The following is a 19,052-nucleotide window of genomic DNA, read 5'->3' as shown; positions in this document are numbered from 1 at the left end:
ACCATATAACTGGAACAATTTTAACCAACCACACAACCCAATGCACAATACATCATTAGGTGCAACATATATATTTAAAATATGAGCTATGTAGGGAACTACACAAAAATAGTTTCATCACTACACAGTTTGGAAAGATACATAAAGAATAAGCACTATAGAGCAGAAGATTATAGTCTTTCACACAAAAGGCAGTATGTTCTTTCATGGATCGTGTTCATTGTTCATTAAGAATCCAATATATGGTTATTTTTAATATATAATTACAAACCATTTAAAAATAAGAAGATCTGCAACCTTTTTGCCAACACCTTTGTGTGTTGTTGCTGTCAAGTGAGGCTTACAGCAGTTTTGGCCTAAGATTTTCTTGGCAAGATTTATTCGAAGTAAGTTTGATATTGCCTTCCTTCTACATCTAAGAGAGTGTGACTTGTCTTGAGTCACATACTAGGTTTTCATGATTTAGCAGGGTTTCCAACTTCGCTGTGTCAAAGTCATACACTCAAACCACTATGTCACACTGTCTCTATCTTCTAGTGCCTTTAGTATTTGTTACATGATGTTTCATTGTTGCAGAGATACAATAAATAGAATATTCTTGAGATGTATGTGATATCTCTGTTTTTATCTATATGTTTGCTATCCTAGTTGTTTTAAAAAATAAACAGAAATACATATGTAGTGTTGTGCAATCAAGTATTCTATCTTCATGTGTTATATCTGTATGCACATCTTACATCTTCATATATGTTTTCATGTTAATCATATTTTACATAGTCAGTTTTACTTAATAATAATAAAAAACAAATATCTTTAAAGTGCCTGAAGTGCCCAAGAAACCTGTGCCTGAAGAGAAAGTCCCGGCACTCAAAAAGAAGGAACCACCACCAGCTAAAGGTATATGTTATATATGATAAAAGTGTGAAGAAAAGCCCATCTTTTTTCTTATTCTCTTATTTCCTTTTGATAAACTGTAAAGACTATGTCTTGTATTCTGTTGACTATGCTGTGTTGTATGTATATGGCACCTCCATCATTATAGTCCATCTGGGGGTACATATGTGTTATATGTAAATGGCACCCCATCATTACAGTCCAGCTGATGGTACACATATGTTATATGTATATGGCACCCCCATCATTACAGTCCATCTGACAGTTCATATATGTTATATGTATGTGGCACTCCCATCATTACAGTCCATTTGATGGTGCACATATGTTATATGTATATACCACCTGCATCTTTACAGTCCATCTGATAGTACACATGGTTTATAGTTAATGTACTGGTACACTATTTTGAGGATGACAGCGTGCTAGGCACTTGCTGAAGTTTTGTTATTTTCTTGTCTTTTATGTTTCATTGCTCTTTCAAGATGCGATAGTAATTACTAACTAATATTTTTAAAGTGCCTGAAATGCCCAAAAAGCCTGTGGTGGAAGAAAAAGAACCAACTCCTGTACTTAAAAAGCCAGTACTTAAAAAACCGGAACCTCCTGCTAAAGGTACATTTAATCATTGATGCATTTGTAAAGAGCATTGTTTAAATGTGTTTATGACTCATGTCTCTACATTTCCTGTCCTGTCTGTGCTTTTCTTTGCTTAATATTTCTTTTGAAGACAACACTCTTGGCACAGACTAGTGATAATGAATGTTTATGTGTGCATAATTTCATGGATATTGTTCTCCATGTGCCCTAATATAGGGCTAAACAAGTGGAGCTTTTGTTATATTTGTCCACTGTGCTTCACTCTTCTTCTTCTTCTTTTTCTTCTTCATCTTCTTCCTTGGTTACTTCTTTGTGTTAACTAAATATCTTTAGCTATTCTTAAAATAAAAACTAACATCTTTTAAACGTTCAGAGTGCATAAATTAGAAAACTATACCAGTAAAAACTGTTGTTTTACCTAAAGAGCCAGAACATTTTGCTGTTCCTGAAGAACCGGAACCTATTATGGCTTTTGAGGAAACAGAAGTCACTCTAGTATATGAAGAACCTGAACCTGTTTATGAAGAACCCGAAGTCATTGTTGTTCCTGAAGAACCCAAACCCGCTCCTGTGCCTAAAAAGCCCAAACCTGCCATTGTGACTAAAAAACCAGAGCCTCCAATTATGCCTAAGAAACCAGAATTTGCAGTAAAGAAACCAAAGCCTCCATCAGTTGAAGAGCGGGAAGAAGAACGAGAAGTGGAGACTTTTATTGGGTACAGAGAACGAAAACATGTGTCTGTTCACCAAGAGATAGAGTCCATCACTGCTTTTGAAGAACCTGAGAGTGCTTCAACTTTTGAATTAACAGAGTCTGAAGAATACATTGCAGAGGAACGAGAGGCTCTTATTTCATATGAAGAACCAGAACCTGTTGCTGTTCCTGAAGAAGAAGAAGAAGAAATTATTGCTGCCCCTGAAAAACCTGAACCTGCACCTGCTATTGTGCCTAAAAAACCCAAGCCTAAAGTTGTACCTAAGAAACCAGAACCTGTAGAACCCAAAAAACCAGAACCTGTTGCAGTGCCTAAAAAGCCTAAACTTGCTCCTGTGCCTAAAAAACCAGAGCCTCCAACAGTGGCTAAGAAACCGGAACCCATGTTCAAAAAACCAGAGGCTCCACCTGCTGAAGAGTATGAAGAAGAACGAGAAGTGCAAACCTTTATTGGATACAGAGAACGACAACATGTGTCTGTTCACCAAGAGATAGAGACCATTACCGCATTTGAAGAAGCGGAGAGTGCTTCAACTTTTGAATACACCGAGCCTGAAGAATACTTTGCTGAGGAACGAGAGGTTCTTATTTCATACGATGAACCAGAACCTGTTGTTATTCCTAAAGAACCGGAAGTCATTGCTGCTCCTGAAGAACCCGCACCTGTTATTCTACCTAAAAAGCCCAAACCTGTAGCTGTACCTAAGAAACCGGAACCTGTAGCCGTACCTAAAAAACCAGAGCCTACTACACTGCCTAAAAAACCAGAACCTCCAGTAGAACCTAAAAAACCAGAACCTGTTGCAGTGCCTAAAAAACCCAAACTTGCAGCTGTGCCTAAAAAACCAGAGCCTCCAGCTGTGCCAAAGAAACCAGAACCCATGTTCAAAAAACCAGAGGCTCCACCTGCTGAAGAGTATGAAGAAGAACGAGAAGTGCAGACCTTTATTGGATACAGAGAACGGCAACATGTGTCTGTTCACCAAGAGCTAGAAGCCATAGAAGCATTTGAAGAACCTGAGAGTGTTTCTGCTTATGAAATAACAGAGCCCGAAGAATACATTGCTGAGGAACGAGAGGCTCTTATTTCACCTGAAGAGCCAGAACCTGCTCCGAGAGAACCAGAAGTCATTGCTGCCCCAGAAGAACCTAAAAAGCCTCTTCCAGCGAAAGGTACATGGCATATTGTTTTCTTCAAGAACGAATTTGACTTCTTAAGTATTCTGAGAGTTAGTGTTGAGCAATTTTTAAAAAATAGTCTTGTACATAAGGTTGTAATGTATGTATATGTTTGTTGTATGTGCAAACAAGTGTGTATGAGAGAGTACCATAATCTTCTTGTATGTGCAAACAAGTGTGTGTGTGTGCAAGAGTGAGTGAGAGAGAGCAAGAGAGAGAGACACATGTTCTTACTGATTCTGCAAAATAATTTATTGTACATATAGTATTTTATTAATCATCCTGTTAGGGAATCGAAATGGTAAATGTATATATGAAAGCAGAATCAGGAAGAATCTGAATTACTAGTTTGAAATTGTGTGATTTCATGTTCAATTTGTGGGTTCTTTTCTTGCCTTTTAATAAATGAACTAATATCTTTAAAGTGCCTGAGGTACCCAAGAAAGCTGTTCCAGAAAAGAAAGTTCCAACTCCTGTGGCTAAAAAAGTCAAACCACCACCTAAAGGTACATGTCAGTTCCAATACAGACACCTAAAGAAGATAATTTATTTTTTAAAGTCTTTTTAAAGCTCTCTTCTAAATTATCTTTTCTACAGTTCTATCCTGAGTTCATTTTATGATATAGAGTGTGTATACATAGTGTACATGTCTGTAATGACTCTGTCTTTGTCTGTGGCATGTCTTTTGTGACCACTTTCTTTTCTTGACATTTGGTATACTTTATTCCAGTAATTCTCAAATTAAAACTGAAATATTATCTTTAAAGTGCCTGAAGAACCCAAGAAAATTGTTCCGGAAAAGAAAATCCCTACTGTTGCACTTAAAAAAACAGAACCACCACCCACCAAAGGTACTTATCCTCTGTTTGTGCATTTAAAGAAAGATTTCTTCTCTTTTGATTCTCTTGTAGAATTTGTAAGTTGTATTGATGTGTGTAAAATGTGTGCTAGCCATAACTTGGTGGGGAATAGGAGAACAGTACTATCTTTGACATCATAGTCTGTACCTTTGATGTTTTATGGACACCATTAGTAATAACCACGGAATTAAATCAAATTAAAATTTCTAGAAGAACCAGAAGTGCCCAAGAAACCTGTTCCAAAAGAAAAAGTGCCTCGTGCTGTGCCCAAAGAGCCAGAAGCTTTGCCACCTAAAGGTACATGTTCTTATTCATGTCATCTTCTTTTCTTCTTCGTTCTTTCTATTTTGTTTTGTCTGACGTTTTATGTGGTGTTATATATAAAACTGTTTGAAGTCTGAAGTATGTCTGTTTGCAGAATTGGCTAATGGCTGAAACATTCATAATAAAGCACCTTTGAAGCTTTAGTCTTTAATGGCTGCAGATAGGGAGCCCTCAATGGCACAATGGGTTAAACCCTTGTGCTGGCAGAACTGCTGACCAAAAGGTCAACAATTTGAATTCAGGGAGTGGGTGAGCTCCCGTCTGTCAGCTCCAACTTCCCATGCGGGAACATGAGAGAAGCCTCCCACAGGATGGTAAAACATCTGGGTGTCTCCTGCCTGGACAATATCCTTGCAGACAGCCAATTCTCTCACACCAGAAGTGACTTCCAGTTTCTCAAGTTGCTCCTGACACAAACAAATGGTTGCAAGTGATTTTACATCTGGAGAAAAACGGTTTCTGAACCCTGAAAAGATTGAACTTCACTTAACATTACCTTTGAAAAATGAACATTTCTGCTATAAAATATGCTCCGCCTTCTTTGAAGGAAAAAATATCACATATATCAGTATATCAGAAATTGCTGCCTATATGGTTTCATTTTTTAAGTATGTCTGTGTGTAATCCAGAAAGATCGAAGCAGCTTGAAGTCACAGGTCATCCAGGAGAAACATATATGCAAAACGCAATAGAAAGGCATTCTTACAATCAAACAAACAATTCTTGTCCATACTTGCATTCAGCCCCAGAGCCTGTACAGATGAAATACCTTCACTGTAACATTGATGTGTTTATCTGTGAATTAGTGTGTTGATAAAATGTCCCAGTGTTATGTGTGACACGTCTGCAGTTCTTCTTGCCATCTAGTCTTTTCAATGGCAATCTTATGCTAGTTGTCAATATTCTTTAAAGAACCCGAAGTTACAGAGGAAATTGAACCTGAAGAACCAATACCTGCTCCAGAAAAAGAAGAGATAATTCCAACAGAAGAAGGTATCTATATCAGAGTGAGATTAAAACATCCTGTTTTCTTTTGTCTCACCCTCTTCCATCTTGCCATGTAGGAATTCTTTGTGTTTGTTGAAAGTATGTATATGTGTTTGTGTACATGTATTGTCTCCTTGTTTTTGTATCATCTCAGTTTGTGATGGACATTCACATCATCTTCATGTATCTAACCATTCCCATTTGCTAAGAATTCATTTAAGATCATTCTTACATTTCACATATTTTCATTTGAATTATTTATTGTTGCATTTGTATTACTGGGAGTTTTACTAATGGAGTCTATTGAAGCAGGGTTTACTTTGGTACATTAGATGTTTTCAGTTATTTCCTTTGCACTGAATCTACCACCATATCATTTAAAGAGCCAGAACCAGAAAAGAAGATACCCGAAAAACCCAAACCCCGTGTGCCTTTCCCACCAAAAGAGGAAATTAAGGAGGAAAAGGCCCCATTTAAAGGTATCAGCAGCAACCCTAAACAGCATTTAACAGCAATACTAAGCCCCCGTTATATAACTAAGACATATTGACTCATGAAAGCATTTTTGGAAGCGTGATCTTTCGGCTGCCATCCTATGCCCATTTACATTTAATAAGTCCTAGTGAACCCCATTGGACTTACTTCTCAGTAAGTGTGTATAGGATTGCGCTGTTAATATATTAATGTAAGTCTAACTGAATGTTTGAATGGTTTCGGTTTAATGTGTCTACTTACTGATAATTAATCCACAGAAAAATATTCAATAATGCTCTTCTTCTGTTTGAAGACTAGTGCAAAGCAGAAAACGAGAAGCAATTAAATAACCATAATACTTTCCAGTTTTTGTTCTTGTTTGTTTGTTTGTTACATCATGTTTGTTTGTCTGTTATATCAAAATATTGAATTATATTTTGGGTTCACAATCCAGAGAGTTACTTTATGTGCAGTCTGAGGCAAATGCTTGCTCAAAAATACTTGATGTGGCATAGCAACCATAATATCCTGAGTTTGAGAAACCATTTGTTACATGGCATATCTGATAGTAATCCTTTGAGATTCACAAAGCCATATCCCACTGTGTGCAGGATGGTTCTCTGAACTGATCCCAAAGTTCCTTTGAAAGAATATATATATAAAACAAGGGGTTAAATACAACTGGCTTTTAACGTTTTTGAAAAAGAAAATGTAGTTCAAGAACTTAGATTATCTACTTTGAATGGAATTATATGGCAGTGTAGAAGTGGCCTAAGAAGGACAATGTGTCAATTGTTAATGAAAATCAACAGCAGATAATTAAAATAACCAAATACATGTAGCATTGCATTTCTTTTTTTTATCAAATATTCTAAAAATCACAATGTATCAAGTTTTGAGATGTTCATGAAGAAGATAGATAGACTTCAGTGCAGTCCTTGAAAATATGATTTCTAAGGCCTAGCCCCATAAAATATGTAATACTTTCCTTATTTCCAAACCATAAAACACATTATACTGAACAAAGCTTCTATTCGCTACAACGCACACTACAGTTTCTGAAGCCTTTTCCTGCCATTTCCTGCTTGTTGTCTTCTGGTGAGCTGTAAATTCAAATCCACCACCATTTCCCATAGATCAAGAGAGGTTCCCTTTGAAGCAAGTTGGGAATTTTGAGCCTAGAAATGATACCAAAGTTTTAACAAAAGTTAAATACTGTCATCTCATCTATACCAGTTGCCTCCAATGGAAACAAATTATTATATGTTTGGGTAATTTATTGCCTTCAGGGGCTTTACAAATCCCTTTGCCTTCTTATGTTGTCGCAACATGGTCTTTCAACTCCAGGTCTATATGTCTTGTTTTTGTCTGTATGGAGCACGAGACTGTACTTTTAGGTGTTTTTCACTATGTATTCAATTTCACTTGATTGTGTCTGTTCTATGTTAGAGCCCTTTAACTTTCTTTTTAATAAAGCATGATTCATTTCAGACTGAATATTTAGACTCTTAAGCATGATACTAAAGGCGTGGTGAAGAAAAAAATATATAAGGTACAATGCAGAAATTATTTTTCTTACTAAAATGGTTGTTAGTAATAAATGGGAAAATCTTTGTGCATGGAGGGGGAAATGTTTGAGAAACAAAAGACCTACAACTAGAAAAACAGCTGATGCATCTATATTTGTCTGCAGTTCAAATGGAAATGTAAGTTATACGTCTCTCATGAGAAATTTATTCAGAAGCAACATTTGTCATTATCTTTTTTACAATCGATCTTTGATGCTTATCCAAAGTAGTCAGTGCCAGTTGTGCATGATATAACTAGCTTGAGGGTGGCTCTGATTGCTGGTGAGCTTATTGTTAAATTAATATCGTTTAAAGTACCTTCACTGAAAACACGAAGACAGATTCCTGAAGCTGCTCCACCACCTAAGGAAGAAATTGTTCTGAAAAAAGGTATTGTTATTTCAAAAACTATTTTTTCAAAAAGCTGTAAGAGCCCAGTAACGCAGTAGTCCAAAATAACTGCTATCCTAGCATGATTATTGAATCAAATAGCAGCCAACCAAAGTGCTTTATTTGTAAGTTTCTGTGCAAAACCACTCTTGGAAAGTACAGTAATAATATTATTAAGCTGATAACTCATTTGATGATTGCTTGAAAGAAAAACTAACTCCAGTTCTCTTGATCTAGATACAAAGATATATATAAAAATAATGGAAGATAATGGAAACTCCTGGTCATCTGGAAGCTCTGATCACTATATTTTTACCGACATTACCCAATGTTGTTCTTGCCCTTGAATATATAGTAGTTAAGGATTTAATTCCATCCTATTTCAAAAGGAATTTTTTCACAAAAGCTAGTTAGATGGTACATAGAAATCAGGAGAAAGATGAGATAAATGCTCTCCATAAGCCGAGTGTGGGAGTTACTGCAATTATATTGACCTATTTGGCAGCATATACTGGTTCAGCCCTAGTTTACCCACGGAGTCCACCGGCTCACCTCTCAAAGGAACTTCCGGCGGGGCTCCATGGGTAAACTCATGCGGAACCGGCATATGCCGCCATGATGGCAACCCTCATTTTGCACCAGAAATATTGGGAGCAAAGCCATACGGTCAGTTCTTCCCCCCATGGGATCACCTTACTGGTAAGCTGGGTGATGCAGGGCGTGGGGCGGGGGGTTTCCCATGTCCCACAACGGCAGTCACCAGATTCGCCACGATGCGTGGCAATTCTGGTGACCCATGTGAAGAGTTCGGTATGAGTCAGTCATCCAGCTGCACATTTTAAATAGAAGATTCTTTCAAATAAAGCTCCTTACAGGTTAGTTGAAAGAAAACTATTTCTCTTTTTAAAGTCCCAAGAGCAGTTAAGAAACCTGAGGAAGAAGAAGCGAAACCAGAGAAAGAACCTAAAGTTGAACCCAAGCCTGTTGTTGAAAAGATAAAGAAACCTGAAGGTACAAGTGAAAATCAGACAGCTATAATGTTGGCCAACAAGAAACTCCACCTAAGTCCATGTTTTCATAAATACTTTCTGGGTGTCAGCACTTCAACCGTGATTTTTTAAAATGATTAAATTGATCTATGGAAGATAAGACACACCCACATGAAGGGAATATTTTAAATTGTGGGGGTGGGAGCGTGGCACCATCCATAGTGTCACAATTTTGGCTCTAACCCTCCATATTCTTTGTTTATATCTGTCTCTACTTTGTATGAACAAAAACCATTCAGAATGTCATATTTAATGTATTACTCTGTAAATGCTTATTGTTTTGTCTGTCTCTTTTATCTTGTGCATCAAGGATAAACCTTGTGCATCTTTGCTGCATTCGGCAATCTTTACAATTTTTTAAAAAAACATGCTAGCTAAAGTCTATTCATGTACAAGAGAAGCAAAAGTATTTAAATCCTGCTTACAAATACAATGAATGTGTTTTAAAGAGCCAGAGATTCCAAGGAAGAAAACTGAGATCACACCTTTAAAGAAAAGGGAGGAAAAAGAGAAACCTGTGCCTGAACCAGCCAAAGGTACACAAACGTAGTGCTCTTTTCCTGTGGCTACAACTAAAACTGCTTTTGACCATGAACCTGAAAGCTACACTAATCTTTCATATTGCCAGCCAGAAAGCTACCATCTTCTCTTCTCGCTCTTCATTTTTCTTTTCACGCTTAGTGATTTCTTCTTCTTCTTCTTTTAGTTCCTCTTATTTGGCAACTCAGGGGTGCTCTCCTGTTTTAATTTATGAAAACCTATAAAAAATTAAAATGCATCTTCTCTTAATTGTGTGTCTGTCTCGCTGACAATTTTGCATATCCCGTTGCACTTGCAATATTTTGTCTTAATATTTCTTTAATCTTATACATTACTTTTGCCTTTAAAGTTCCAGAAGCTAAACCAGCAACGATTCCTGAACCAAAGCCTGCTGTAGGTAAGACATTTTAAAACTGTGATCACACAGTGTTTCTTCAGAACTCAGTTATGATATAAGCATCAGTATTAGTATGACTATCACAGTATTGACAGGTAAAGTCCCTTTTATTTAAAAACAGCCTTTGATATCTAATTGAATATTTTAATATTGGTTAGTTTTTTAAAGGCCAATATCAATTGTATTTTAACTTGTTTTATGCTTTAATGCTGTCTGATTTTCTTTCTCCGGCCCCATCTACACTAATCCAAATTATCTGCTTTGAACTGGATTGCAGTGTAGACTCAGGGTGCTTCCAAACAGCAATTTATTGCAGGCGAAAACAGGTTAAAGTAACCCGTTTTCACCTGCATTGCTGCCCGCACAGACGCCCCAAAGAAGTGTGCTTTCCAATCACTTGTTCCCATTGCAGTGTGGTTACTACCGTACTGAAATGGAGACAACACAAATCCGCCCCAAAAAACCTTTTTAGTAAAATAAAAATTTACTGGACTGCCATTATGCCTCTCTGCATGCTTCCTGACATGTACCAATGTTCCCCCATCTCCTAGTGCTACATTGGTACATGAAGGGAGGCCTAATGGTGGCCTGGTAAGTTTTTATTTTATGTTAAAGGTTTTAGGGGGGGATTTGTAGAGGGTGTGGGTTCTTTCTTTGCTTCTCTGGGGCCTGAAGAAACAATTTAGGCTGTGCAGACTGACTCCTCGGTAGTCCCAGAACTACCCGGGGTCAGTCTCTACAAGTCCCATACTCCTTTAGACCTGAGTCTTTCAGGAAGACCCGGATCTAATGGAATGTCTAAATAATTCATGACAAAGCAGGTTTTCCTGTCTTGACATTAATTACTCTTTTACTGGAGGCGCCATTTGGACACCTCCGGTAAAAGCACGGGAGTCCTCGCATTTTGGGCTCTGTCTGGATGGGCACTCAGACTGGATCTACGCTGCCATATAATCCAGATTATCAAATCAGATAACCCACATGATCTTGTATGCTGTATGTATATGTATGTGTTAAATGTTTTGATATGGCCAATGGGCTAATCAATAAAACATGATTTGATTTGAAATCAGATAACCCACATGATCTTCTTTGAATTAGATTATATGAGTCTACATTGCCATATAATCCAGTGCAGAGCACATAATCTGGATTTTATGTGGCAGTGTAGAGGAGGCTTTATATAATCCAGTTCAAAGCAGATAATCTAGTTTGATAACCTAGATTATATAGCAGGGTAGACGCAGTCTTTGTTTCTTGTTATCAGTTGCCATACATGCTATTATTTTGTCAGTAATACACAATATAAATAAATAGGTAAAAACCATTGTCATATTTACTTGTGTATGAATTTATAGAATGCTATAATGCCTCATTAATCAAGATGAAAGTTGGTTAGTTAAATCAATATTCCAGTAACTATCATATCATAATTCAATGAAAATTCGAGAACAGTTAATACTTCATGGTTCAAAGGGATACTAAAAGGGTATAACATGGCATTTAAAATGCAATCAAAGCATGCTTTCAGGGATAAACTGAAAGCCCCATCCCACTGGTGCTTATCCTTAGTGCTAAAAATTGAAAAATAATCTTTTATCAGTGAAAAAGATTCACTCAGGCAGTGGCGCAGGCTGGAGAGCAAGCCAGCTATAACCAGCTGCAATGAATCACTCTGGCCAGGAGGTCATGAGTTCGAGGCCCGCTCAGAGCCTATGTTTGTCTTGTCTTTGTTCTATGTTAAAAGGCATTGAATGTTTGCCTATATGTGTAATGTGATCCGCCCTGAGTCCCCTTTGGGGTGAGAAAGGCGGAATATAAATGCTGTAAATAAATAAATAAAAAATAAAAAGTATATTTTAAAAAATGTATTTTAATTCTTTCCACAGCCTTAAAATCTCCTGCTGCAAAACCAACACCTGAAACTGCTCCTGTAACAGCTCCAGTGGTGGGAAAGAAAGCGGGTAAGTAAATAACCATTCTTGTAATATGTTCATTTTGGTACAAGTCATCATCCAAACATAACCAGACCTAAAATAATTAGAATGCAAAAACAAATTCTTGCTGTTACAGATATTGAAAACACAACTCATTAAATTAGTACAACTCATTAGGCTATACTGAAGTTTAAAGATTTATTCTTGAATAATAAAGTCAGGATGATCTGTGCCTTGTATCATATAAGCCCCTTCAACACTGCCATATAATATCTAGATTATCTGATTTGAATCGGATTATATGGCAGCGTAGAAGAGGCCATAGTGGGAGAAAAATGAAAGAATTAAGAGTTCTGTGATTCTCTTGATTACGGAGAAAACGAATCTTTATTTTTTTTTAAATCTGATTTTTACTAATAAGGAAGTTGAGACATTCATTGAAAAACATATTCAGCCACTACATGTTTTCTACAATGTTTTTGTGAATATATTGCAAGGGAGGGGTTGCATGATATCCAGGAGTGAAACTCCACATCATCACTTTTTTGCAAAAACTGTATCTTTGTAGAAAAAAAAAAGATTTCATATGGGAAAAGATTGGCAACATTTTGAAGTTGAAAGGTGAAAAATAATCATAAAATGAAGCCAAATAATTTTTTAATGTTGCCAATCTTTTCCCATGTGAAATCATTTGTTTTCTACAAAGATACAACTTTTAGTTTCATGTGAGAGAATCAAATAAATGGAACTTAGCATCTTTAGTTGATATTGAACTTCTTTTTCCCAAGTAAAAGGATCCTGATTTGGGCTGGTCCATAAGGTCATGAAGAGTCGGAAACAAATGAACAAATAAACAACAAAAAGATCAAGTTATTCTCCTATACTTAAAATACTTATCATAAAAATTATGAAACGTATATACATATACTTGCCTTCTTATGAGTAATGCCTACAAAATGAAGCAACTTTTTAAACCATAGTGAGCCACAAAGAACCACCACACTGCATGTGGCTTTCGAATCCCATTTTTGCTGTCATTCAAGGCACCACTGAAATTTAGCAGCAAAACCCAGACAGATTTTGGCAGTAATACAGGAGATACAAAACAAGGGCTTTGTTTGCCACAGATAGCCTTTAGCAGGTTGTTTCCTAATTTCAACAATAAAATCTGGCCCTTAGAGGATCTAAAAGGTAAAGGTAAAGGTTTCCCCTGACGTTAAGTCCAGTCATGTCTGACTCTGGGGGTTGGTGCTCATCTCCATTTCTAAGCCGAAGAGCCGGCGTTGTCTGTAGACACTCCAAGGTCATGTGGTCGGCATGACTGCATGGAGCGCCGTTACCTTCCCGCTGATCTACTCACATTGGCATGTTTTCGAACTGCTAGGTTGGCAGGAGCTGGAGCTAACAGCGGCCGCTCACGCCGCTCCCGGGATTTGAACCTGGCACCTTTCGGTCTCCAGCTCAGTGCTTTAACGCAGTTAAACGCAGTTAATGCAGGGAGTGAAAAGATGAAGCATGTAAAAGTAGATTTCATATATATTGAGGGCAGATTTGGGGCCGATATTGCGGATTTTGATATGAGCTGTAGATGAATCAAGGGTAATTCTGTGAAAAGGAATGACATCAGGGAGCAGCCACCTTTTGCCATTCTACTCAGAGAAGGAAATGATTCCTTTTTACAATAAGAGATATGATACTTACATTGACTCAAGTCAACTTAGGATAATGTTTTACTAAAATTTCTAGACTTGTATATGAGAATATACAGTAGTGCTCCTCTGCTTTAAGGATATAAACCTTTTTTTAAAAAAATAAGTATTATAAATGTGATTTCAGATCTAACAATATTATTTTTATATTATTCCAGAGCCCAAGACTACACCAGAGAAGGAACCTCCCAAGGGCAGAAGTCCTATTAAAGGTATGAAAATATAACTATACTAGTAAAACTTACTCCCTGCATAGATTTATATTTATTAATCCCAGTTTTTTATGCTCCGAACTATGCAAAATCTTAATAATCCAAAATGAATGCACTTTCGACCTCATCACACGATGGCCGAAAGTGTCCCACATTGCTCCGCCTCACCGTGGGGGCATGGGAAAGCCCGCATCGCCCGGCTCCTCTGGCGGCTGATCTCATGGGAGTAGCATGGTGCATATGTCTCCCCCCATGAAAGTCAATGGCAACACGGGAAGCCGCCCGTGTTGCTGTGGCAGCATGCCTGTTCCGCCCTCCTTCACCCACGGAGCCGGCACAACATCATCTGATGGGAGCTGGCTGTCTCCATGGGTGATTGGGATTAGATCAGCATTTGCTGCCAATTTTAGCCCCACATGATGAGGTCGTGAGTAAACACATGAACAATGTTAGTGTGTTTTCCCTCCATGCCCCTGTGGAAAACATTTTCTTTCAAAGCAGATGCACTTTGGAATCATTGTTAAATGAGCAAATGGTGTTTAAAATAGGATTTTTTTTAAAAAACAGCACTACTTTTAGCATAGGTAAAAGTAAAGGTTTTCCCCTGACATTAAGTCTGTCGTGTCCAACTCTGGGGGTTGGTGCTCATCTCCATTTCTAAGCCGAAGAGCCGGCATTGTCCACAGACACTTCCAAGGTCATGTGGCCGGCATGACTGCATGGAGTGCTGTTACCTCCCGCTAGAGTGGTACCTATTGATCTACTCACATTTGCATGTTTTATTTTTTTATTTTTTTATTGTTGTTTTGTCATTTTATCCCACTCCCACCCTCCCACCCTCCCCTCCTTGTACATACACTTTATACAACAAACTACAGAAGTTACATTTGAAATATCAATCTCAATCTTAATTTTTCCACTCCACATCTTAGTACATTCTCTAAATAATTCTTAACTGGTTCCCACATCCCCTTGATTATTGCAATATTTTCAATTTTATCTATATTATTCCATTTGCAATTTGTGATTTCTACATTTAACATATCAACTATATACTTATACCAATTCGTACCTATTGATCTACTCACATTTGCATGTTTTCGAACTGCTAGGTTGACAGAAGCTGGGGCTAACAGCAGGAGCTCACTCCAGTCCCCAGATTCAAACTGCTGACCTTTTGGTCAGCAAGCTCAGCAGCTCAGTGGTTTAATCCGCTGTGCCACCGGGGGCTCTATTGCTTTAGCATACATCAATTAAAATGATCAGAGCTAAAATCTAAAGTAGTAGCATTTCTTAAAACAAATCATTAGGTGTAATATTTTTTAATTCTAAGTAGGAAGGATGAAATAGTTTCTTTGCTATGAACAAATATCCTTGGAAATGGGAGACAGGGTGAAGTTCCAGCCTTTTTCCTGCCCTCTCATCTATTGCTAGGCCAAGTTGCTCAAACAGAACAATACTTTCTCCCATAAATTAAATGGAGCCACTTTGAACTGGGCCAGCCCTTTGCATATTCCTACATTCTGAGTTTTTTGTTGTTGTTGTTGTTTTGTTATGTTACAGTAGGAAAGATTGTCCCTGTCATGCAAATTGGGAGCAAAAAAGGAAGCCACACATATTGGACAATAAATAGACACAACTTCTATTGAGTACAATTTATAGTTTGATAAGACATAAGGCAACATTCTAGTGTTAGGAAAGCCCAGGTGGTAGTTGATTCATGATCCCAGCCCACATGCTGCAGTCTCAAGGCCCTTCCAGGCAGGCTCTATATCCCAGGATCTGATCCCAGATTTTCTGTTTATCCCAGATTATCTGGCAATGGAGACTCATATAATTCAGTTTAAAGCAGAAAACCTGGGAGCAGATCCTGGGATATAGGGCCTGTTTGGAAGGGCCCTCAGACAATAATATATACTTCTTTTGTAACCTGAGTGTATACCAGTCAAATTGGATGGGAAATATAAAGCTCCAGCCCTAAATCCCTAATAGGGATTCTTTCTCATTGAGCAACAAGGTGGCCCAGTTCCATTTATCCACTGAAATGTGGTGAAACTGTTGACCAGTTTACAAAGCAAATAAATGGTAAAATGCCATTCTTGTATGAGGAAGTCAACATGGGATGAATTGTTGGAAGAATTGGCCAGATTGTTGGGAATTCACATCTTGGACAGCAATATTCAAAGTGGTGGTCTGTGGAACTGTGCTAATTCACAACCTACTGAGACAGCTTCTACACTGCTATATAATCCAGATTATCAAATCAGATAATCCACTTTATCTGCTTTGAACTAGACAATAATAATAAAGATAATGATAATAATAATAATAATAATAATAATAATAATAATAATAATAATAATACAGTAGAGTCTCGCTTATGCAACGTAAACGGGCCGGCAGAACATTGGATAAGCGAATATGTTGGATAATAAAGAGAGATTAAGGAAAAGCCTATTAAACATCAAATTAGGTTATGATTTTACAAATTAAGCACCAAAACATCATGTTATAGAACAAATTTGACAGAAAAAGTAGTTCAGTACACAGTAATGCTATGTAGTAATTACTGTATTTACGAATTTAGCACCAAAATATCATGATGTATTGAAAACATTGACTACAAAAATGCGTTGGATAATCCAGAATGTTGGATAAGCGAGTGTTGGCTAAGTGAGACTCTACTGTAATAATAATAATAATATAAACTTTATTTCTATTCTGCCCTATCTCCCCGAAGGGACTCAGGGTGGATTCCAACAAACAATGGCATACATTCAATGCCTTCATAAAACAGATAATAATAATAATAATAATAATAATAATAATAATAATAATAATAATAATAATAATAATAACAACAACAACAACAACAACTTTATTTTTATACCCCGCCTCTATCTCCCCAAAGGGGACTCAGGACGGCTTACATGGGGCCAAGCCCGAATAAAAACAGTAGCAGTATAAAACACAGCAATAGACAAAAACATGCACAATTAAAAAAAAATTAAACATTAGCCAATAAAAACAAGAACTAATAAAAACATGGATTAAAACGGAGAGATTGTAAAAGTAGACTGGGTAAGGTGCACCATATAAATATTGTAAACACAAGGTGACTGATAAAGTGCTGCAAATTCTTGGAAGTGCAAATTGGGATGGGAATAGTACCAATAAAATAGATTTTATTGGTATAAAATCCCAACAGTACCCCACATATAAAAACAGCATAAAAACCTAACATAAAATTAAACCTAATATCAGTGAATTAAACATAACATTGATAAATTCAACCAATATAGTCAGACAGAATCAAACAAGAATTATACAGTGATATAAAATCTAAATAAATTTTCACAGTAATTTTGCAAAAGCTAACTGAAGTATGAGTCTACTCTGCCATATAATCCAGTTCAAAGCAAATAATCTGGATTTTATATGGCATTGTAGAAGGGGCCTGACTGGTAGTTTACAGCTCCTTTCCAAAGGGAGAGAAAGTTTTCCCTAGCCCATTGGGAGAGTAGATCCATAGCACCCTTCCCAGGACTCCATATCTCATAGCACTTTCTAAGATATGTACATCTAAGGCCCCTTCTACACTGCCGTATAATCCAGATTATCAAAGCAGATAATTCACATTATCTGCTTTGAACTGGATTATATCTGTCTATCCTGCCATATAATCCAGTTCAAATCAGATAATCAGGATTTTATATAGCAGCATTGAAGGGATCTAAGTGTGTGTGAAAGAAGAGGGAAAGAGGATAAATAGATTCCCTGAAAATTGATCTAGTGAACAGAAGGACTTGCTTGTCTTTTCTGTCTCATCTGCACTTCTAACTTCATTCACCAGTTAATCTGTCAAATTGGAAACTGCTTTCTATCAAACTGCTTTTAACTGTGTTAGTGAAAATAGAATCCATACAGAATCAGTTTTATATATTTCCATATCTGATTTGTAGCCAAAAAGACACCTTCACCAGCAGATGCGGAGAGAAGAAAGTTACGACCGGGAAGTGGCGGGGACAAGCCTCCTGATGAAGCACCTTTCCAATACCAACTTAAAGCTGTGCCACTCAAATTTGTGAAGGAAATCAAAGACATAGTGTTGACCGAAGCTGAATCCATAGGCTCTTCTGCCATCTTTGAGTGTCTCATTTCTCCCTCTACTGCCATTACTACATGGATGAAAGATGGCAGCAATATCCGTGAGAGCCCTAAGCACAAGTTTCTGTCTGATGGGAAAGACAGGAAGCTCCATATTATTGATGTCCAGCTTTCAGATGCTGGGGAGTATACTTGCGTGCTGAAACTGGGAAACAAAGAAAAGACCTCTACAGCGAAGCTTGTTGTTGAAGGTATTCCATGCCATTTCCAAATAGCTTTTGATTAATCTCTATGCCTGGGACATTATGTTTATGCCCAAAAGCTCCTTGCATTAGGAAATATCTGCATTCCTTAGTTTCTATAATATTGTTTATTTATTTGCCTAGGTGGTGTCATACATGACATGACACTTTATAAACCACAAGAGAACAGTCATTGCACTAAATGATTTACAGCTGAAAGTGGAAAAAACTGGGGAAGGATGAATATATAGGAGTTTTTGTATTAACCACTCACCCTTATAAAAGTGGAGCATGGGGACTTTTATGATTGAACCTGTACATGGATACCACTGCTCAGCATTTATTCGGATAAAGGTGCTTTGATGTATACAGTCAGCCCCCTTATTACATAAGCTTATTGAATATGGTTTCCGTTATATGCAAAGGTCTTTGAATACAATTGAATCACACTGGAAGACCTAGTGATGCCTAAAGAAATGTTCTCTCTTGGCCTCCAGTGTGATTCTAGGTCAACTCCTGCCAGGCAGTCCACCAGTTGACTATAGACTCATACTGGATGTCTAAACTGAACACTTCTCTAGTCACTTCTTGGTCCTCCAGTTGGCTATAGACTCATACTGGATGTCTAAACTGAACACTTCTCTAGTCACTTCTTGGTCCTCCAGTTGACTATAGACTCATACTGGATGTCTAAACTGAACACTTCTCTAGTCACTTCTTGGTCCTCCAGTTGACTATAGACTCATACTGGATGTCTAAACTGAACACTTCTCTAGTCACTTCTTGGTCCTCCAATTGACTATAGACTCATACTGGATGTCTAAACTGAACACTTCTCTAGTCACTTCTTGGTCCTCCAGTTGACTAT

At 37.4% G+C, this 19,052-nt stretch overlaps 1 protein-coding gene across 1 annotated transcript in view; it reads left to right on the top strand.

Annotated features, from left to right (window-relative positions):
- Positions 1-19,052, top strand: part of ttn (titin) — a 331,374-nt gene that overhangs the window by 184,078 nt on the left and 128,244 nt on the right. Inside the window, exons 134-148 of the mRNA XM_062969136.1 lie at positions 820-897; positions 1,414-1,509; positions 1,919-3,382; positions 3,814-3,894; positions 4,156-4,239; positions 4,459-4,545; positions 5,485-5,565; positions 5,943-6,038; positions 7,917-7,991; positions 8,901-9,002; positions 9,490-9,576; positions 9,930-9,977; positions 11,867-11,941; positions 13,782-13,835; positions 17,798-18,193. Of these exons, the coding sequence (XP_062825206.1) occupies positions 820-897; positions 1,414-1,509; positions 1,919-3,382; positions 3,814-3,894; positions 4,156-4,239; positions 4,459-4,545; positions 5,485-5,565; positions 5,943-6,038; positions 7,917-7,991; positions 8,901-9,002; positions 9,490-9,576; positions 9,930-9,977; positions 11,867-11,941; positions 13,782-13,835; positions 17,798-18,193 (2,904 nt within the window). The remainder of the gene's footprint in view (positions 1-819; positions 898-1,413; positions 1,510-1,918; positions 3,383-3,813; positions 3,895-4,155; positions 4,240-4,458; positions 4,546-5,484; positions 5,566-5,942; positions 6,039-7,916; positions 7,992-8,900; positions 9,003-9,489; positions 9,577-9,929; positions 9,978-11,866; positions 11,942-13,781; positions 13,836-17,797; positions 18,194-19,052) is intronic.

Source organism: Anolis carolinensis, chromosome 1 (assembly GCF_035594765.1).
Source record: "Anolis carolinensis isolate JA03-04 chromosome 1, rAnoCar3.1.pri, whole genome shotgun sequence".
NCBI classification, from domain to species: Eukaryota; Metazoa; Chordata; class Lepidosauria; order Squamata; family Dactyloidae; genus Anolis; species Anolis carolinensis.
The sequence above is the reverse complement of the archived record's forward strand: the minus strand, read 5'-3'. Positions and strand labels throughout refer to the sequence as shown.